A 22276-nucleotide genomic window follows, 5' to 3' on the forward strand; every position below is an offset into this window, starting at 1 on the left:
CCTTGCATCCTCATGAGGAGCACCACCAAACTGTCCAATAAAGTCCAACATGTCGAACATAACCGGTTTGAGCTCAAAGTGGGCTGTCTGAATCATGGGTGCCAAAATTCCAGGATTTAGTTCATCCATGATAATATTTAAATGATCTCGAATACTACGAGGCCTAGCTGCATTCCCAGCATTCGGAATTGCCTCGGCATATTGATATTCCTCTTGACCTATTCCTTGATTTCCAATTTGATACATCTTTGCTGGAGCACTTTGAGTACGTAAAATAAAAACCTGATAAAGATAAGGAAAATAACAAGTAAAACTATACAAAAAAATTAAACAAGTAAAATAAAAATGCTATGACAAAACTAATTAACTTCCAGTTGCCAATTCCCCGGCAACGGCGCCAAAAACTTGTCCGCTATTTGTGAGTACTAAAATATGATGCGGATATGTGTGCAAGTATACACAATCGAACAAGTAATAAAGTGATAAGTAGAGTATCGTCTCCACAGGGAATTGGGGAAATCAAATAGGTTTGTCAAGGCACTTTACTTTGTCACCTAAGTAAAGTTAGTTATGGTATATACAGATGAGAATGCTGTGACAAAATGGAATGGACGTAGTGGAAATGGAGTGGTGATAGTGTGGTAGTAGATGGATATGTCGTGGCAAATTAAATTGTGATATGTGAAAACAAATGGAAATGTCAAGGCAAAATAAAAATGCAAATACTAGATTTACTATATGTAGGACTTTAGCTTTCTCACAAGATAAGCATCAATGGAAATGAGCGATGGGAGACACAACGAAAACTTAAGTTTATTTCTCTGAATGGTGCTTCTTCTATGCTTACCCTACCCGACAGAGTCTACTGATGTGCCCTATGCTATCTCTAGTAAGGGACTCGACAGACTAAAGATGCCCTGGCAAAACCGATTGGCGTAAGCCCAAGCAGTGATCCTATTGACTCAGCTAATAGAATATGTCTCGGCAATACCTTTTTGCGGCAGCATTAACATCTAACCTATCGTTTATACACAACTCCTTTTAGCCAAATGAAATCCTATCCTTATCTCTAAGGTGGATTAGGCCTAGTTACTATCTAGAACCCGTTGTTTATATAGTTCCTCCCTAGCTTCTCTCGAAGACTAAAGATAAATTGCCAAGGCATTCTCTCGAACCTCATGAGCCCTCCTAAGGAAAGGCTACTCTCGTAGCTCATACAACCTCAAGGCTTTAAGCATCATAAACAAAACAGAATAGAGCATGAAACACAACCATTCATTAAAATAACAACTTAAATAACCATGCGAACTCCCACCAAATAGGATTAGTTCATGCTGGGGTTCGAAATCAACAAGCACAAAGCAAGATTCATTCGTTCCTTACAACCTAACAACAAAATATAAAAGCAAGTACTAAGGGGAGGAGAAAAAGCCTTCAACGTGCACTGCCAAATGCCTTCCTCGGCCACCAAGGACTGTTCCAGCGGACTAGCTCCTCTCGGATGCTCAAAACGCCACTCCCTTCTGCTAGTCAAGGAGAAATGCCACGACAAGTGGGATTGACGGAGAAATATGAGACTTTCTCTCTCTAACTTTTTAAGATCAAATGTGGTTGGAACTAAAGTCTTCTTCAATATGGCTTCCTCCTCTATTTATAGGGGAAAAGAAATCCTAAGGTTTGGTGTTAACCATCATAGGAAACCCCAAAACCATGGTTGAGTTGCTTGGGAGTCGAGCAGACTAGGCAATGATACAACCTAGGTAGCTGGCTAGAGACCAGCATAATCCCGCTACAGGCGCCCTAGGACCGACAGGATCTGCAGGGTCAGACTAGGCAACGTCATCAACAGAACCGGTGGTTGAAGCGCCAAAATGTTGCGGTGGGTATCTCAGGCAGAGCATGCGTAAAATCCGGGACAATTGGCTAGAAAATATCTTCTCTCTCCTTGTACGCTCCTGAAATGCCATTTGACCTTGGCATTTTTATTTAGCTCAACAATATCCTTATGTCACGGCATTTTAAATCTTCTTTTCCTTGCTTTCAACACCTGCACATCATCAGACAAGTACCTTTCCCATAAAGCAGCACCGCTGTAAAAATAAAATGCCACGGCAAACTGAAATCCACCACATGCAACTATATGCTCCTAAATGCATCTAAATGGTCCTAAATGGGCTCTTAGACATTCAATAACTTAAGTGAAAAGGTCCCAAAATATGACCTTTTCAAGGAGTTATCAGTCGCGCCTTTCTGACGCTAGTCAGAATCACAGGTAAGGCGCGACCCTTGCACCGCGCTATACCCTTAATTACCAAATTACCCCCGCCCGTTCACATGTGTATCCATATCAGCATAAGGTGCATCACAGGGGGCGCGCCTTACCCCACGTGGCGCCAAATCAACGTATAACGCATTGTAGGGGGCGCGCCTTACTGTAAAGGGTGTTAGATCGGGAAATATAGTCTGACTGATGTTAGATCGGTAAATATACCGGTCATCGGTGATTTTTTAGGAAAAACGCCAAAAAAACTCACAGTAAAATAAGGTTAATATTGCGTAATAATATAATGATTGAAATGTGATAATGTTCTTGTGTAATTGCGTAAATTATTATAAGATTTGCAATAGCTTGTGATATATGGTATTTTGTGTAATTATATAAATGGTAAAGTAAAAAAATGGTACCATGACTGTAGAATATTATTTTGTTGAGTGAAATGACAATTAAATATTATAAAATAATCCCTCAATTATAGGAAGTTGCTTTGTTGAGTCATTCGACTGTTAAAAGTTATAAAATGATCACCAGACTATTCATTATATTTTAAACTCGTCATTTTTTGTTAAAAAATTAACAATACTTTGAGTTGTATGTTAACTTGGTGATTGAGATGTAATAAAATCTAATCTTATAATCTCAAACAACTACCATATATCAGTAGCATGTTAATGTCAAATTTATACTACTGTTAACTTATTAACAGAAAAGAACGAGTTTGAATTATAATGAATAGTCGGGGAACATTTTATAACTTTTAATAGGAGGAGGCACAATAAAATAGTATCATATAGTCGAAGGACCGTTTTTATACTTTTACTCTTATATAAAATATTATAGGATAAATTATATCATTAATTCTAAATTAAACGGTCTAATGATTAATGACCAAAATTAGAAGTTAAATTATTAATAGGGTTATGATATGGTCATTATCTTCTTCTTCTTCTTCTTCTTCTTCTTCTTCTTCTTCTTCTTCTTCTTCTTCTTCTTCTTCTTCTTCTTCTTCTTCTTCTTCTTCTTCTTTTTATCATAAATCATAAAATTTTCGATTGATATCATCGTTTAATCTTCATTTGTCATCGATAATTGCGCGATAAAATTAGTACCAATTATTTTTATTCCTCTCTTCTTTCTTCTAATTTGTTTATTTATTTATTTATTTTAAATAAAACTTACTCATAATTAACCAAAAGAAAATCATCAAAAACTTATATCTTTTAATGCATCAATGTTTTTTCAACACATGTTCGATGAGATTAATTTTTGAGATATGTTGCTCATATTCTCAAAAGAATATCTTTTATATTTGAATTTTAAGACGAACAATTTCAATTCCGATAAATTTCTAAACCTCCTCTAAAAGCATGAATTATTTGTGTTTGATTTCATGAGTAGATATTTTGGAAAATCTAAATCACAGAGTGGCACATTAAACGCAAGGTGAGTTCGTCGATATATGATTTTTCAGGGTTTAGAGTTTTATTATATTTTGGGTTTTGAGAGTGTTCGTTTGATAATTCAAATGGTTAGAAGTAGTATTATGAGAAGCTGAATAACATATCTCAAGATATGTAAAAAATTTGTTGAATCAAGTATTTAATATTTCATATTGTTATCATTTTAAGGCATAACTTTCAAATTTCATAAAAAAACTTTTATCCAATAAATACTTGGCATATGATTTGATTTTAATATTCTCATTTAACAAAATTAAAATGATTAATTTTCTAAAAAAACCTTAAATCCTCAAATTAAAAATACCAATAAAATTGTTAAATCTTTAATCCTCAAATCACCCATTTATCCTCATTAATAACTCTACATCATCAAATATATTATAACTATCTATTTCTTTTGTTGTCAAACTTCCATTGATCAACTGTTCTTTTGTCATCACTCGAAATGTTTAAATATTTAAATCTTTTATAATCTTATTTTGTCGTCGAAAGGTTTATCATTATCAGTATATTTATATCGTTGTGATTTTCTAATGGTTAAAATTAAAAAAATTAAGATTTAAAAATTTAATTTTAGAATGAGATTTAGTGATGAAAAGAAATGAGAACAATGATTTAATGATAAGTATAATTTTTTATAAAAAAAATAGTGATTTGGGGATTTTTTAAAAATTATTATTTTTAAATGACAATAGAACAAAAATATAAAAAATGTTTTAATTTAAAAACATTAACGTACCTTAAATAAGAAAAATATAATAAATTTGATTATTTTTTGTTGTAAAATTAGTTTTAATTTCACTCTTGAGAATAATTTAGGCAGAATGGAGTGTAGCCGTGTAGGCCTGGAAAGGACCGTAGGCGATGGCAGCGATAAGTCGAGCGCAACTCCTGCACCACCCATCAACCTTCTTCTCCAGACTACCTTATTCGCACTCCCCTTTCTCCATCAATACCCGCCGCCGCAAATTCTCCTTCTCTTCTCTATCCTGCACCTCCGCCTCCGCCTCCTCAGCATCCACGAATCTACCCATTGTCGGAGACCTTTTGAATTATCTCAACGAATCCTGGACTCAGTTTCACGCTACAGGTTTACCGAATATCAACACCTTTCTTCCATCATTTTCTTTCAATTTTTGTTTTAATATTTGAACATATTACCAATTCTTTCCAACTTCTATATGTAATTTATTAGCAGTTCTTTGCCTAATATTAATTTGATTTTTTTGCTAATTTATTAATGAAATCTCTAATTTTATGTACAAGTAGAAACTACAATCGTGTCATGATCTTAATTAGTATAACACATTTTGACATAATAATGATCACATCTGCTAGGGGAAGTGAAACTAATAAACGAACTAATCAAGATATAGCTGGCGAAAATTTGATATAAAGCTGAATTAAATTCATATATGATGTGACTTCTCGATATATAGCTTCTGAGGCCAAACATGAAAATTTTCCTGTACACAGCTGAAGCAAAACGACAGGTAATTGCTGCTGGTTTTCATTTACTAAGTGAGAATGATGAGTGGGACCTTAAGCCTGGTGGGCGCTACTTCTTTACTAGGAACATGTCTTGTTTGGTGGCTTTCGCCGTTGGAGAAAAGTGAGTGGAATAAATCTTGAAAATTTTGATTTAAAATTTTCAAAATAAAAGAACATTCAAGGTAAGCTCGTGTTAGTTTTGCAGTTACATTGTTGGTAATGGCTTTCATGTTATTGCTGCACATACAGACAGTCCTTGTCTCAAACTTAAACCAAAATCAGCTTCATTGAAGTCCAATTATCTCATGCTCAATGTACAAACTTATGGTGGTGGCTTGTGGCACACTTGGTTTGACAGAGACCTAAGTGTTGCTGGAAGAGTCATTGTCAGAGCTAGTGATGGTTCGTTTGTCCACAAGCTTGTCAAAATAAAGAGACCTCTTCTACGAGTACCCACACTGGCAATTCATCTTGACCGGTTATCTACTTCTCCATTAAATAACCATTTCAGAATTATGTTATTTTATGCTAGGATATTGCAAATACTCTTGGAATTTAAAAAAAAATGATTAATGCCTTTATTGAGATTGGCTAGTGATGATCTTGGTATTTATTGTTGAAATGAACACTTGTAATTTCATCACCTATTGGAGCCGATAAATTGGATGAGGAGATAAGTTTTGCGGACGGCATCATTTTTATGTTAAAATTCCTTGTCTTGCTCATCTATAGTTCATATCATTGTTTATATTTTTCTTCCACTGATCTCTGTCAATTAGTTTCTATTGTTTTTGTAAAATAATTTTAGCTGGAAGATACCACAGATACTTAATAAATACCCTCCATTTTGATTAGGCAACAATAACATTTTGGCGAGATTAATTAGTATTGTCCTCATAATTTCCTCTAAAAATGAATTCCTATTGGCCGAGTCATAGAAACATATAAAACGCACCCTAAATAGGATAAAGTTTGGAAGACTAATTGGTAATTTCATCACCATAAATGTTATGCCAGAAGACAGGCACATGAAATAATAACTTTTGATCATGCACAGACTATAGCAGAACATCTAAAAGAATTGAAATAACAAAGGAATTTCACACTCTGATCAAGTGAAGATTTAACTGGATAATGGATTAACATTTGCTTGGTTTCAATGAATTAGTTCCTCTAAAAACAATCTGAAGATCTTATTTGCTCAAACTTTCATGGTTAGTTGACAATGTTATGATACTGCTAGATTCATTGAAGTCTTTTAAGTTACCATGGAGTGAATTCTGTTGCTATGCTCATTCATGATCTTGCATTGTTTTTCATCTCTATGCGTGTGTGTGTGTCCATGCTTGGTTTTAAATAGATGGAATTTATTCTTCAACTTGTCCCTTCTTAAACTAAAACCTGTTGACGCATCTTTCTGATTATCCCATAATGTTGTCTGAACACTTAGAATTTCAGTTTACCATTTTATTTCCTTTGTTGAAAGTAATCACTTGTGTCAAAACTGACAGCAAGATCATTCATGTGCCAGCTTCTGTATAAATTTGAAATTTCATATGCTCAAGTGGTAAAATTTCAAGATATACAGTTGCAAAACATGTTGATATTTCATATATATAGCAGTTAGTGAATATTCATAAGATCACTTATTTCCAACATTTTATTTCCTTTTCCATCTTAAAAGGAAGATGGACAATAAAAAAAAGTGTTGTTAGGTTACTAATAGAAGATTTTTCAAAATTGTTTTAATTGAATTATTCTCTTTCATGTGCAGATATATTAGTGTTTGTTAGATCGATTATCAATGCGTCCTCATTCACTGTCTACACTGACTTTTTTCTTCTTTTTTTTGTTAAAATGATTTAGCACAGTGAACACTGATGGATTCAAACCAAATCTAGAGACTCACCTTGTTCCACTACTTGCAACAAAACCAGAAGAAGCACCTGCAGAATCAAAAGAGCAAGGTACTTCGTCTTCCAAGGGTGCTCATCATCCAGTTCTTATGCAGGTATATGTTTTTGAATTATGATTGTTTGGAGCTGTTCAAGCAATTTAAAATTGATTTAATGATATTGCACTTGTTATGATTAAGCTCGTCCCCCCCTCAGAATCTGTTAGAAAGAAGCTCTAACAAGAAGAGAAAATGCCCATAGATTGTAATAATATTTTACTTGGTATGATTCCTATTAACTAAATTGGTATGATTCTTATCAGCTAAATGTGGTTAAGCAATCTAGTAAAGGGGGCTGAATTGGCTTGAATCAGATTTTTCAACATTAAATTTAAATAAATATAACAGGAAAACAACAATAGAAGAAATATACATGGAACTTAAGGCATTAACGAATTTGTTGTAGTTCTTTCCCTTTGCGCCCCTTACTAAAGGGTCTACTTTCTTCAAGCTTTAAAACCATCTTTTGAAGGCTAAGGTATAACCTGTACATCATTACCTCTCATTTCTAAGGTGTGACTATAACTACCTGCCTTCCAAACCTAAAGTAGAAACAAAGTGAGTTTTCGAATTAAAATACACAAAATATCAAGGAAATTTAGTTTGGAAAATTACTGTATGTTTCTTTTTTCATTTGACAGTAATGATCTATTTAAGGCTAACAATGTCAATCCTTAAGATTTTTTTTTAGAATAAAGGAACAAAGAAGACTTTATTGTGTATGGTACATAGAGAGTTGGTTCACAAGGCTACCTGCTTGGGGAAAAACAAATGAGCCTTTTACATGCGTGAATTGTGCTAATAGGTCATTATTTAATTGCAATAGAGAAGTGTCTGACTAAAGTTCTAGGATGCATATACGACCAGGAGTGGCTTCATGTGAAGTGTCTGAAAAATCCTTATGTGTTTCTTTTATGGTATCCAAATTTGGATAATTGCAGTTTTTATGTATGGATGAACCTCTTTAAAGATGTCTTTTTCTTTTCTTTTCTTTTTATCATTTGTTATCTTTAAAAGGTAAAGAAAAGAGAATATTGCATGATTAGACTTCACAAATGGTTAGTCTGTCCTTTTGTAGTTGCTGCCTTGTAACATCCATTACTACCCATTTTTCAATTTGCTTCACGACTTTTTATTCCTAACCTCTTATTATTTTATTTTTTTTATAATTGATTCTTTTGTTTGTGCAAGATGTAATCATTATATCTGTTGTTTAAGATAGGTATCCATCAACCAGGTTTATGTAATTCGTGGTGTTGATAGAACACTTGTGTTAAATATTTTTCTTACATTTGCTTGCAGATTTTGTCAGATGAGCTTGGCTGTGATGTTGATGACATTGTCAATATTGAGTTGAATATTTGTGATACCCAACCTAGCTGTCTTGGAGGCGCAAACAATGAATTTATATTCTCTGGAAGGTTAGATAATCTTGCTTCGAGTTATTGTGCTTTGCGAGCTCTGGTTGATTCATGTGGGTCTCCTGGTGATTTATCAAGTGAGCATGCTATTCGGATGGTTGCTTTATTTGATAATGAGGAGGTAAACTTTTTCCAGAGATATATATTTGTGTATGCTTATCAAAGGAGCTTGAGCCTATTTGAATGACTAGATGGCTTTGTAGTAGTAATTCTGAACATGATTCAATAACATGGCTTGAGAGCCAAGATTATTGACAGAACCCTAATTTCTTTGTATGAACCCATCTAATCTCAAAAATGAAGTGAGTATTGAATCAAACTAAAGATCTAGTGGCATAAACACGAATGTTACACAATTATCATTACAAATATGGCTTGCAGCCTGCTATCAGTTTTCTATTTGCATGTGCTTTCCTCAGGCAATGTGTGCTACTTAACATGCTTATGCAATCTGAGTTCCTCTAGCTAAAAATGCTACATAGGGAGATGGATAATGAAATAAATCATTTGCTGAGATCATTTCTTGAGAAGCTTGAATTCAACACAAAAATTAGAACCTCGTACATAATTTTAACAATTATTAGCACAGACAGGACTTGTGAACCGGATTGCTGTCTGCCAAGGAATATATGTTGTACATGCTTCCATACAATCAAAATTTGTCTGTCATCTGTCAGTACATGCATGCAACCTAGAGTTGGACTCAACAGAAAAATATGCCTCCTACAAGATTTGTATGAAAGAAATTGTTACCTGAGAGAGTTTCTGGTCAAATACTTTAAAAGCTAATTTTATCTGGTAGAAGTTTATATAACTATTAATTACTTTCAAACCTTTTAGAATCAAAGTTTTTTTTCCCAAAAGTAAATTGCTATAATAAGATGTTTCTGTTCTCAAGTAGGCATGTTTCTGTATTATTCTTCTTGTAAATATTGAGTCTTTTAATACTCATCTTCCTCCTAGAATTATACAATTACAGAATTCTTACTTCTGTTGGACAGGTAGGTTCGGATTCATATCAAGGAGCAGGGGCACCAACTATGTTTCAGGCAATGAGACGCATTGTTGGTTCATTAGCCAATAGTTATGCTGGTGAAAGTGCCTTTGACCGTGTAATTCGCCAGTCTTTTCTTGGTATGTATCAACTAGAAGCTTTTAACTGCATAATTGAACTCTTTGCAATGCTTCTGTTCAGAATTTTGTTAATGCTTTTATTGCTTATTAAGAATACTTATTCATCATCTTAAAAAGAAAAAATAGTACCTTTTTAGAATCTAGGTCTTTTTTATTCTCTTTTGAGAAGGATGACAGAAAGGTCTTAACCTTTGCATGTCAAATATGTAGAATAGTATGTCTTCGAGACTCCGTCTCACTGTCCCCAAGAGAAATTCTATCACCTATGATACTATATTTCTTAATTTCTCCGTAAGACTCATGTTTGACTCCTTCAATTTGGAATGAAGATGGGGATTATAGCTCTTCTAATCGGAGGAAAAGTTTTGAAGAAAAAACTTAGTGCATTTGTACTCAAAGACATACTTGGATGGAATTCCATCCAGGGGTTGCCATCAACCAAAAGAATTGAGCAACTGAGTCTAACGGAATAAGAAAGGATTAAGGCATAGGCATCTGAGTCTAGGCTACATAACAAATGAATTCGAGCTCCAGCCATTTGAGAAGTTCAAAAAGCAAGAAGCATAGGAAAAACAAATTAGGCATAACAACTGAGCTCGAGTGAAACTAGAGCTTATCAAGGGGGATCAATCCTGTTAACATGGAAATTATTGTTTTGATCCAAACTCCAAAGACACCTGGTCACAGCTTATAAATTAACACTGTTTTGGAAACTGGAATAGGCAGCTGATCAAACTGGTTGAGTTGGGAATCAGTGGAACTTGCATTCAACCAGTTTAGAACAAAATGATGTAGTTTCAGGTCATTCGGTTTTGTTGTGGACCAAAATTATTGTTTTTGTTGTTTTGTTATTGTTGGGAATCAGAACTTTCACCTATGTTCTATTTATATTTTAACAACAAATTATATTAAAATGTAATATTTCTGCATCCAGTTTAAACCCTATTAATCCGGTTGAATAAAGGACCAGTCACTCAAGTGGGTTGTTTCTGGGTTGCCTTACCATTTTAATTCTTGCGGCTTTCTAATCCCAGCCTGTATCCTAAGAAGAATAACAAGAGCCATACTTGTGTTAAAAATATCTAGAAGACACGTGTAATCTGAGATTAAGTAACATATGCAAATATGGAAAATATTTAATCTTAATACACGTTCATGGATTGATGTAAGACTTTTGATTGGTAGAACATGAACTTTCAAATCTCTGGTTGTGTTTGCATTCTGGTGGCATGTTTCACATATTTGCAATTACCATCTGTTGTCTCAATGAACCCTTATGCTACCAGTGGCGTAACATCTTTTCTCTTCAAAGAAGTTGCAAAACTTCATAATCTTCCTACTCAGGTGACCCGGTTTCCATATTATAGTCAAGGACTTACAATTGAATCAGTTCACTTGCTGCTTTCTGTATGAAAATTTTTGTAGAGATATAATTTCTTTCTTGAGGTTCCTTTTTCTATGCCATGGGGATCAATTGCATTGGTTTTGCGGCATAGATTCATTTTTAAAATCAAAATAGTATGATCACACTCAAAGTATTTCATGCATGTACAATTATTCACAGTGTTGCTTGAATACATTACAATTTTTGTCTAATTTGAAAATTAAGATTTTGTTTGTGTGCGTGAGAGAGAGAGAGCTCAACATTTCTGAGTAATACCCTCATTCACTTTATAAACAAATCACACCTCAGATTCATTATACTTCTTGATATCTTATCAGAATATTGGTTTAGAAACACAATGTCACATGGCTCACAAACAAGCATTAAGATGCCTCCTGCTTTTGCCTGTTGGTTGCTTTTTGGAAGAAAGAAGGGGAGATGATTCAAGTAGAGGAGGTGATATTTGGAGAAATGTTGTCACTGATAAGTAAATGGATTTTAGAAGATTATCACACGTTTTACGTGTAGACCTAAATTGTTTTGGTCATTAGAGATATGATAGTTATAGTATAGCATCATTATTTGGGCGTCCCGTTGCAGAAGTTTTAGTTTGGCTCCCTGTTCATTATCATCTAACCATATGATTCATCTATTTAGTAACATTATCTTGGTTGAAGCACTGACACCAAAATATTAGACAGCCATATGTTCACATTCTTCTATTATATAATGCACAAACACATACATACATACATACATATTATTTTTGAGACAGTTGTGAATACATTTTATGTTTTCTTTGTAGGAATTTGTGGTAAGAAATGATATGGGATGTGGATCCACCATTGGTCCCATACTTGCTTCTGGGGTTGGTATCCGTACTGTTGATTGCGGCATCGCTCAGCTTTCTATGCACAGGTAATATTGATTGCACTATGTTACCGAACCTATGTCAGTGGAGCTGGTTCAGGGTAGTTCTAAAATGGATAACCTATTTTGCCAATGCTCCGTTCTCTGTTTTTACCTCATTTTCCTGCAGATCTTAGTGATTTTTTTCTACTCTTGATTTGGACCTTTTGCAGTGTGAGAGAAGTATGTGGGAAGGAAGATATAGAAATTGCTTACAAACATTTCAAGGCATTTTACCAGACTTTCTCCAGCATAGATAGGAAGCTTGTTGTTGACTAACTGGTAAAGTTTCTATCATTCAAGTAATTCATATTTTGTACTTCACAACTTATTGTTCAAATTATTATTCAGAAAGTTAACTTTTCAATTTCATCCTTTTATAATCGTTTCCTCTATCGTTCATCTAAAAGCTGTAAGTATTTGCTTCCTTTCTTATATTTTTTAAAACAGGAAATTACAATGTTCGACTGAAAATAAAATAGAAGTCATTGTGTTTCGTTTATGCTATCTTTATTTATCATCTATATATAGAAGTTTAAACTTTAAATTAATTATTAAAAGTGAATTACGAAAATACCCTCATGTTAAATTAAAATATTTAATTTTAAAGTATTTTTGTTCTTGATATATATTTAAACCCATTGACATTTTGAATCATATAAAATTTTGAAGTATTATTATCTTTTTATGCATATTCAAAAGTTTGCCCATCTACAATCCTTATCCGATTTGAAAAGACAGAGAGAATCGATTTCGACATATTAGCATGAGCATACCCTAATTAAGCGTACCATTCAGTTTAGACGCACAAGAACTGGGAAGAATGTACTTTATAAATATTAGTAGTAAGAACCCGTTAAGTGATTTCATTAGTAAAAGAGAATGTTGATCTTTTTAGAGGTCATGAGTTTGAATAACGGCGTCTGGAGGGTGTGCTCGTGTTATCAATAGCTTAAGAAAATTCAGAATATGTATTTTTATGTCATTTCAGTCGAAACTGTGAACCATAAGTCCACAACAGCAAGCTGTTTTTTAGCTGTTCCGAGACTAATTCGCCCTAAATTGAACTATATTCTAGAAAAATAGTTCCTAAAAGTTTGAGCAACAAACAGATTTCAAGTAAGGTAAAGATCATGCACCAATATGCTCTAACTGATAAGAACATCAATACAATCAATTTCAAGCTTTCAAACATCTTCATTTTGTTAAACAACTATCTTACCCCTTTTAGTAATATGTAATCCAAACATACACTCAAGCATTATAATAGGCACACGTATAAACATAAACTCAAGCATAACCATAACCATAACCATAACTAATAGGTCACATACCCCAAATATATACATAGGTGGAGGTTAAATTAATTCTCAAGTTTACATACTTAGTATCAGATGTTCGGATAGTACATGCCACTTATCCTAGGGGTTTGGGCTGTAAAATATACCTACACATTAATTTTTACAATGCAGTTAACAATTTTTTAACAATTTTATTAATAATGGATATGATTAGTACATACCGATAATTTAAGGATAAAATTGAAATATTCAAAAGTTTGGGATCACTTTAGAATGATAGTCATAGATTGAGAATGAAATTAGAATATTTCAAAGTTTAGAGATTAATTTAGAATGAAAGAATAATTTGGAGATGAAGATGGAATATTTAAAGGTATAAGGACTAATTTTGAATGAGTATCATAGTTTGGGGACTTTTTGTGAAATTAACTCTAAAATCATTATGCCTAAAAGAAAGGTGAGAAAATATAAGGGCTAACGTGGCATGCTATGCAACTCAGAAATGATAAGGCAACGCGCGGCCTTGGGCTTCCAACCAACAATACTGTATCTTGTTAGCTTAATATATATGTTTGTCTTTGCCGAGACCGCATCTCTTCTTTACTTGGCCGAATCTGTCTGCTTATCGAAATGGCGGCAGAAGCTGTGTTTCGAAGAAGCCCTACACCTACTCCATGGAAATATCCTTCCTCAACAAATAAAAGGTCGAAAACTATTCAGTTTTTGCACTTCACCATTCGTGCTTCTCATTCCATCGATGACAAGAACAAGGCCTACAAGCAACTCGGTCTGTTTCAGTACTTTGCTTTTTTTTCTTCTATTTATTGTTCTTTCATTTTTGGGGGAATTTACCTTCTTAGTGACCAAATCGACGCCTTACTGTACTTTCACATTCCCAGAATGATTGCGTGTTGCTTTGTTTTCTTTCTTATGTTTATGCAACGTCCCCTATGCTTTTGAACACTGAAAGGAGTTGGTTATTACCGATCATTTATGGTCTCCTTCAGTTAGAAGGAAATTGCTAGTCATTGGAAGAGTGTCGTTTTGATAAAAAAAAAATTATGTTCCGAGTTAACGTCCTTTCACTACTTACATTAGGTCTATTTTCATTGAAAAAGAAGATTGAAGATGTCATTCTCCGAGCTGAGATGTTGGCACCGACTGCTTTGGAACTTGAAGAGTCAAGGAGAATAAAGCAAGAAGAGATGGTACGCGATTACGATCTATGGAATGACCCGGCTAAATCCAACGAAATCCTTGTCAAGTTGGCTGATAGTGTCAAAGTGGTTGACGCTCTCAAAGATCTGAAGTACAAGGTGATGTGCAGCAGAGACTAGGAGTTCTACTCTTAAAACTTCACATAAACATCAGATAGGACTTTGTCTGATTTTGTTAGCATCTAAAACATACTCGTCTGGTCATAGTCGGCTAGGTTTCGCTCGATAACTGAAGGTTTTCAGAAAGTTACAGAACAGTCTCTACTTATTTCTGCAGGCTGAAGAAGCCAAGCTGATTGCGCAATTGGCTGAAATAGATGCAGTCAATTACAGTCTCTTTGAGCAGGCATATGATGCATCTTTGGCTATTAATGATTTGTTAGATAAATATGAGGTATCTAAGCTCCTTAGAGGTCCATATGAGATGGAAGGGGCATGTGTCATTATTAAAGCTGGCTCCGAAGGCAACAAATCCGAGGTTCGACTCCAACTCTTCATTATTATGTGCAAATGCTTTAATTGTCAAGTTGGGTACATGAACAGAAAATTTTAGTGCATAAAAATATACTTGTTTTGTTGATTCTTGGACTGCAATCTGTCTTAAAAGATAATATTCATATTCAGGAGTGGGCTGAACAACTTCTTGGCATGTATATCAAGTGGGGGGGAAAGCAAGGGTATAGGGGTAGAGTGGTTGAGAAGAACCTTTCTACGAATGGTGGTGGTATCAAGTCAGCAACTATCGAGTTTGAATTCGATTATGCTTATGGTTTTCTTTCAGGAGAGAGAGGCATCCATTGCATGATAAGAAGTTCGCAAAACGGTTCCGTTCACAATGAGGTAAGTTTATTTGTGCCTTCCTGATCTGTGACCTACGATTCAGGTCATCTGAATATTGTTCCCCCTCATCTTGCGAATACCTTGCAGGTTAGCTCAGTAGGTGTTGATGTCGTCCCTCTATTCCTTGGAACAACTCCTGACCTCCAAATCGGTGATGATGATTTGATTCTTTCGTCCACTTTGTCGGCTGGAGAAAAACATGGCCGAAGGGGATATACAGTCTGTGTTCAGCATATCCCTACTGCTTTAACTTTTCAATCTTCAGGTGCTTATTTTCCTCTCAGAATTCGGAAGTCATTATCCATACTTTGTTTCGGTTCAACTCGTGTTTCATTACCCTCGCCTTAAATTCCAGCAAAACGAAACTAATATATCTCATTACTTCCCTAGAAAATCTCATTTAGAGCTGTGTCATTGATAGTTGCTTTTGACCATGAAATGAAAAGATATAAAAACAGTGATCATTGAAAGAGGAATGGCTTTTTGCTTGATTTCGGTACTAAGTATTATGATTCTGGCAATTTGAATGCTTCTGGGTTTATTCACTCTTTTTCAAGCATTTACTCGTCCTTTTTGCTCCAGCATTGTTCCTCAAAATCATCTTTTATGCGCAGGTGAGAGGAGCTACTTTGCTAATCAAATCAAAGCCCTCAATAGGTTAAAGGCCAAACTTCTTGTGGTAACAAACGAGCAAGGAGTCTCCAGTGTAAGTAGCATCAAGGGGGGCGCCTCTGTTGACATCTGGCAAAAGGAGACCCGAAGGTACATGTTTCACCCCGGCAAGTTAGTGCGAGATGTAAAAACCGGCCTTGAATTGCCCGACCTAAATTCTGTTCTGGATGGAAATATTGAACCCTTTATTGCAGCTTACATCAACACTAGACAATCAAATTTTACATTCTAAACTCACATCGCATGCTTGTACTCCCTACAACTCTTCTAGACACTTAACAGTCCGGCGGATGGCATAGCTGTCTTTTTGTATCAAATTATGATGTCCATTTGCCTGTTTGGACCAATTTTCACAATATTGGTTTAAGATCTCAGATTACCATATAAGAATCCTTGCCTTGGTTGTTGGGTTTGGTTAGAAATCTGAAATTAAATCACTACAAAAATCTACACCTTAGCAGCTTCCCACGTTATACTTGTTCTAAGAAAGTGAATGGGGAAAGCACTGCATTGACAATAAAAACATTAGAAAATAAAATGCCTAAACCATGATTCAGGTGGAACAAACTTCCATTTTAAATCTCAAACAGCCCCATGAAACTAAGAAGCTCATTCAGGTTTGAATACATTTAAAGCCCTTACGGAACCGAAAACAAACCCCGTTCTGGTCAGGATGAAAGCAAGAGAATGCCAATGATATATATATATATATATATATATATATATATATATATATATCAATAAGTTTGCATTAACAAGCATATCAGGAAAAAATCACTCTCAAAAGACTACAAATAATATTCAAAACCTCAGACAGACCTAAAGAAGCAAACTACAAAACTGCAACATAAACCGAACATAATAGGTGGCTCTGAGAAGCTGTTGTGGTCCTATTTTTGTACCATACACTCCGAAACATAACAAATAAAATAATATCAGCCGTTAAATCTCGTGGTTTTATACCTTGACATGTACTGATCGGCACCTTCTCTCTTTCTTCTGGTAACATCCCGTGTTCTCCGATCTCCGCTTCTTCTATAATCCGCATAGCTGGGTTTGTTATTGTTCCAAACATTATAGTTGTTCTCCCTTTGGTTCCATTCCCAGGAGTTATTCCAACAATTCTCATATCCAGTATCTTTTGCGTTGCCGTTATTGTGCTCCCAAGAATTTTCGTAGTCTTTGGTCTTCCAATTCGAAGACATGTTATTTTCCTTCACTGCACCCTCTTCAGCATTCCCCCAACACAACAGTCAAAGGATTGATTCAAAAGAAGAGAATTACCGAGAATCACAACATTCTCACTTTTATCCTTCTCGTTAGAGACCTTGTGCTCTCTCTCCAAGTCCATAAGCAACTCCGAATCAATTTCAGAGTCCCAATCGATTTTATCAGTGTAGCTATCTGGATCAGGGAGTATTATGTCACAAGGAAGGCCATTAATCTCAGCCCAAAACCGGTTCTTAGCATTACGGAATGCCTCCTCACCAGCCGAGTCATTCCACTGGACTACGTTGTCATAAAGATACATAAATCTCTTGGTTTCAATAAGCTTCCGCCACAGAACAGAGCCTACCAGAGTGCAAAACTTCTTCTCCCATGAAGGAACAATAGGCTGCCAGGTAGCTGGGATGCATGATTAAGGAATGTCAAATTAATCGATGACTCAAAGTAAATGAGATGATAATGATGAGCATTTCGTACTGAATGAAACACAAACCGATTCAATCATTTCCAGAAAAGAAACACAAACAAAAAACTAGACAGCGATAAGCTATTTATGGAAAAACCTAGTAAACGACAACCAAAATCGAGTACACAAGAAAAAGCTGAGCAAATTTGGCCTCAATGACATGCACACAATAGTCAGAAGATGGATCCAAGCGTATTGGGTGCTGCTGCTGGAATAATTTCACATACTCTTTCAGGAAATTTATTGCTCATATGGAAAAATTCTCATGTCTTGATCTCAAAATAACAATATCAATGCCAGAGTGGGTTTCCATACCAATTCATGCATTTGGCACTCAGCTGTTGCCAAATGCAACAAAAGGTTAAAACATAAGCAAGTTCCTAAATACTCAAGGAAAAGGAACATCCCGATTTAGTATTTACTAAGAGATCCTCCACTGATCTCTATGAACAGAGCAACAGTCAAGGGGTTATATATATATATTTCATAAGCATAACTATCAGTAATAGACAACAAACTATTCCTTCAGATGTGCTTCAATTTGAGCCTCACCCCCAAGCCCCCCATAAACATTCCCTCAAAACAGATTCTTGATTAAACAAAAAAAGCAGAAAAATGCATGAAAAAAAAAAGAACACAAAGGGAAAATGTTGCAACTTTACTACACTAATCATTATAACCCATGAAAAAGAAACATAAATCTTAAAAGTTTTAGCAGCTCTGCTCTTGAACTTAATTAGTTTGCATGAAGTCTTCAGGATCAAAGGTTTTTTTTTTTTTTAAATTACCGAATTAAAAGCGCATGAAATATAAATTCCAGAATATAAAACTCAACAAGAGGCGGCCAGAAGAAGACATACGGGTTTCTCTTTAAAAGAAATAGTAACGATTAAAGAAACAAAAATGAACATCTTAAAACAAAAGAAAATGAAAAATACCAAGTGATGGCTTCCGGGTATATGATCTTGATGATGAATTTCACCTTTTTCTCTTCGTGAAACATTTTTTCTGAATTCCCCATCTTTATATTATAAAGAAGACCTTTCGATGTTATATTTTGATCTTAATTTTATACATAAAGTATTCATTGCTGATTATTTTAGTAAATTTCGTGATATAATCTGACATAATATAAACAAATAAAGTAGTAAATAATTGAATTTTAACTCTTTATTGAGTGATTAATTCGAGCTATTTGATGGTTGTAATAAAAATAATTGATTAATTTAATTATTTTTATTTTTATAACTTTTAAAACTAAAATTAAATTTTTATTTATTAATAAAATTAATTGCTATTATGCGTAAAAATTGGATGAAAATAGTCCTAATCGTGAAGACAATTGGATCTGTGTATATGCCTATTTGCCTCCTATAAATTAAGGCCAAATAATCGTAATGGGCTTGAACCTTAAATACTCAACCCATGAAACATGGCCTGAATTATATACACACACATATTTTCCCTTACTGCTATAACCAGTGGCAGGGTTTTAGTATTAAGCTTTCGTCTTCCAAATACAGCAGCCTCTGAAGGGTTCTGAGTAGATGGGGGCGAAGGCGAGGAAAGCATCCAGGAAAGCCTTAAAGAAGGCTTCTTCTCAGTTTTCAATCTCTGATTCCAAAACTGCATCTGCAGATTTCCTGGTATGTTTCTCTGCTACAATTATATTTTCATCTTTTTTCTTAATTTTGTTTTTATTTTATTTCTTGTTTTTGTAACCCTAAACTGGTTTTGAATGCTCCATATATATCTGTGCATGAAGCCATTGGAAGGAGATCAATTGCTTGAGCTTCCAGAAACCAAACCCCAACAAAATAAAGCTAGTCTTATATATTGGTCGAATACCACATGGTTTTTATGAGAAAGAAATGGAAGGTAAATGAATTTTGTATCAAAGGAGTGGATATTTGTTTGTTTTTTTAATTTTTTTCTAACTGGGTATGTTCTTGCAGCCTATTTTAAGCAGTTCGGTGCTATTAAGAGTTTGAGGATTGCAAGAAATAAAAAGGTTTTAAGCAATTCCGTCAGATTCACTATTATGTGCATTCGTTTATATTTCTGTTTTTGCTAGCATATTTGCACTTATAGACTGCATGGTTTTCTTTTATTTGTAGGTACTAGCATTCTAGTTTGATTTTGGAAAAATGCTTTAGAATGAGTGTCTTAGATTTTGTTTGGTGTTAAATTCCTACATGTGTTTCAGTGTTTGTTCTTTTAATGACATCCGCTTGTTACAGTTGCTGCTTCTTTGATTTTGAAATTTCTCGATTGAAAATTATGGATTTCTTTGTAATTTGGTTGAGTGTGATATCTGCTGGTTATAATGTTGCACTCTCAAGCTTTTTTAGTTCACTTACATTTTAACTAATATAGTTACTAAGAAATCACTTTCTTCTGCCATTTTTTCATTTTTGCTTAACAGACAGGAAAATCAAAGCACTTTGGTTTCATCGAATTCGAGAATCCGCAGGTTGGAGACAGTGTTTGTTATTTGATGTCTAATGAATTATGCTTATCGTGATTATTGTTATTTTGACAATAATTCATGTTGGCTGTAGGTGGCTGAAGTTGTAGCTGATTATATGCATAATTATCTGTTGTTTGAGCATCTTTTGCAAGTCCATATTATCCCTACTGAGCATGTTCATCCAAAATTGTAAGCAATGAGTAATTTTTCAGTAACTTACATTTCTCGTTCATGCATGTTTTGTTAGGAAATTTCTTCTGCTTTTTCTTGAAATGATTTAGTTGTGCTTTATTTACTGTATATTATCCCCAAATTTATGATGCAATAAGACCTTGTGTGCCACTGTACTAGACTACTAACCAGATTTTGTATCTAGGAAGCGGTGACCTTTAAACCTTGTTACATCTTCGCTTGAGGTTGGAGTGATGGGATGATATTTTAATACTTTAAGAGGATAAGGAGTCCAAGTGGGATAAGCTAGTTGAGTGAAGAGTTTCTAATGTCTGCTTGTTAGCTAACATACACATTTTGGGTGAGTAATAATGTCGTGGGTAGCATGTATCCCCCTGCTGATTCTGACTAATAATGTGTATGTAACTTGTATTTTTTAATTTAAATTTATATGTTTTGGCCCAACAAACTAAGTAATGATTTGAAGGTAGCTTGTTTATGCTGACCATTATTACTCTCCCTTGGTGGCCAAGCAGAAGATTTTCAGTAGTTTGTTAAAATACTTTGTGGAGGTGCACAACCATTTTCCTTGCATTTATCTGATAAGTTGGTGATTGATTAATCTGTATTCTTTTATATATAGATGGAGAGGTTTCAATTATAAATACAAGCCAGTGGATTATGTGCAGATTGAACGACAACAGCATAATAAGGTAATAATCAGATTAGGAAAGTTGTCTGGCATCTTTTTGTGTAAATGACTAGTTGATTTGTTGATTCCATTTTTTAAAAATTTCTTCTGTTTTGCTATGCAGGTAAGAACGTTGGAAGAGCATAAAAAGTTGGTGGAGAAGATCCTAAAACAAGTTGTGAGGCGTAGAAAGAGGATAGAAGCTGCTGGCATTGATTATGAATGCCCAGAAATTGCAAGAATCTGCCTCTTCAGTCTTTTCCTTGCTTTAATCCGTATCACTGAAAATTGTCAATCTTTAGGAACGCATGGGGTAAAGTTGAATGAACATTGTGTATTACAACACTTGCTTAGGGTTTTTTTCTTTGTGCACTAAGAGTTTAACCATAGCTTTCATCACATGTGGATCGGTTCTCGACTTGAACATTGAATGTGAAAACTGACATGGAATATGAAAATTGACAATAAACAATAATGCTACTTCAGCTTCGTATGCTCCTTCTGTCCCCTTTTGGAAGGAAGGATGATTTACTTATGAACATAGAGAATGCAATCTTCCTTTCCATTAAGATGTTTTTAAGTTGAAGGGGCATTTTAACATGGTCCTTCCTCTTTTTCAGCTTCGAGTACAACCATGGGTGTAGTTTGACTGTAAATTGAGATATAGCTTCATAGTCTGTAAATATATTTGCATATGTGATTTTCTCCAATCCTGTTTTTCTTTGATTACGAGATTATCCGGAATTGTGTTGCTTAGATGTGGTGGTTGACATTTTGCAGGTGGGTAGCATTCAGCCTGCTCCAAAGAAGATCAAGTTTAATGAAGATTAAGCACTGGTAAGGTAGTTATGCTTTATCCCGTTGTATCCATGGTATTTTATTTTAGTGAGTTGATCAAGTTTCTAATTGCTAAATTTCATGGAAACAGCTTCGACACCAATGCTGAACTATGAAGTTAATGGCTTCCACAACACTTCTCCTTAGAAGCTCAAAATTTCAGTTTGGTGTTTTACTTCAGCTGTCAACAACCGGCATAACCTATAGGCCCTGCAACAAGCAGGAAACTTCACATTTATATTGTTGGATTCTGTCAGACTGTCGTATGTAATTTTAATCAATTTTGTTATATATATATATATGAGTTATGGTCGTAGAAGTTTTTTTTATCGCTCAATTATTGGAATTTAATA

At 34.6% G+C, this 22276-nt stretch overlaps 2 protein-coding genes and 1 pseudogene across 4 annotated transcripts; all 3 read left to right on the forward strand.

Moving 5' to 3' along the window:
* Nucleotides 1-4587: 4587 nt before the first annotated feature.
* On the forward strand, nucleotides 4588-12366 carry LOC120161498 (probable aspartyl aminopeptidase). Its single transcript, XM_039171726.1, has 9 exons — nucleotides 4588-4828; nucleotides 5215-5350; nucleotides 5435-5707; nucleotides 7096-7240; nucleotides 8486-8725; nucleotides 9606-9827; nucleotides 10924-11082; nucleotides 11928-12040; nucleotides 12205-12366. Exons 1-9 carry the CDS (start codon nucleotides 4603-4605, stop codon nucleotides 12308-12310), a joined length of 1620 nt encoding a protein of 539 aa, XP_039027657.1. The 5' UTR covers nucleotides 4588-4602; the 3' UTR covers nucleotides 12311-12366.
* Nucleotides 12367-13809: 1443 nt separating this feature from the next.
* Nucleotides 13810-16313, forward strand: LOC120162331 (peptide chain release factor PrfB3, chloroplastic-like). Of its 3 annotated transcripts, none has more exons than XM_039172496.1 (6): nucleotides 13810-14119; nucleotides 14451-14648; nucleotides 14827-15027; nucleotides 15174-15389; nucleotides 15477-15654; nucleotides 16004-16313. In XM_039172496.1, the coding sequence occupies exons 1-6, from the start codon at nucleotides 13817-13819 to the stop codon at nucleotides 16291-16293; spliced, it is 1386 nt and encodes a 461-aa protein (XP_039028427.1). In that variant the 5' UTR covers nucleotides 13810-13816; the 3' UTR covers nucleotides 16294-16313. The 3 variants fall into 3 exon arrangements, with proteins under 3 accessions (XP_039028427.1, XP_039028428.1, XP_039028429.1); XM_039172497.1 differs by having other exon boundaries at nucleotides 14454-14648; XM_039172498.1 differs by having other exon boundaries at nucleotides 13872-14119; nucleotides 14431-14648.
* Nucleotides 16314-19243: 2930 nt separating this feature from the next.
* LOC120162332 lies at nucleotides 19244-22055 on the forward strand (annotated as a pseudogene).
* The last annotated feature ends 221 nt before the right edge of the window (nucleotides 22056-22276 follow it).

Source organism: Hibiscus syriacus, unplaced genomic scaffold (genome assembly GCF_006381635.1).
Source record: "Hibiscus syriacus cultivar Baekdansim isolate YM2019G1 unplaced genomic scaffold, ASM638163v2 tig00111402_pilon, whole genome shotgun sequence".
Classification (NCBI taxonomy): domain Eukaryota; kingdom Viridiplantae; phylum Streptophyta; class Magnoliopsida; order Malvales; family Malvaceae; genus Hibiscus; species Hibiscus syriacus.

Coding starts and splice junctions, on each gene's coding strand:
- LOC120162331 (XM_039172496.1), top strand. CDS start 13,817: ATGCTATGCAACTCAGAAATGATAAGGCAACGCGCGGCCTTGGGCTTC. Junction 14,120..14,450: donor CAAGGCCTACAAGCAACTCG/GTCTGTTTCAGT, acceptor TCATTGAAAAAG/AAGATTGAAGATGTCATTCT. Junction 15,028..15,173: donor CCGAAGGCAACAAATCCGAG/GTTCGACTCCAA, acceptor ATTCATATTCAG/GAGTGGGCTGAACAACTTCT.
- LOC120161498 (XM_039171726.1), top strand. CDS start 4,603: ATGGCAGCGATAAGTCGAGCGCAACTCCTGCACCACCCATCAACCTTC. Junction 5,708..7,095: donor CTGGCAATTCATCTTGACCG/GTTATCTACTTC, acceptor AAAATGATTTAG/CACAGTGAACACTGATGGAT. Junction 12,041..12,204: donor GCTCAGCTTTCTATGCACAG/GTAATATTGATT, acceptor GACCTTTTGCAG/TGTGAGAGAAGTATGTGGGA.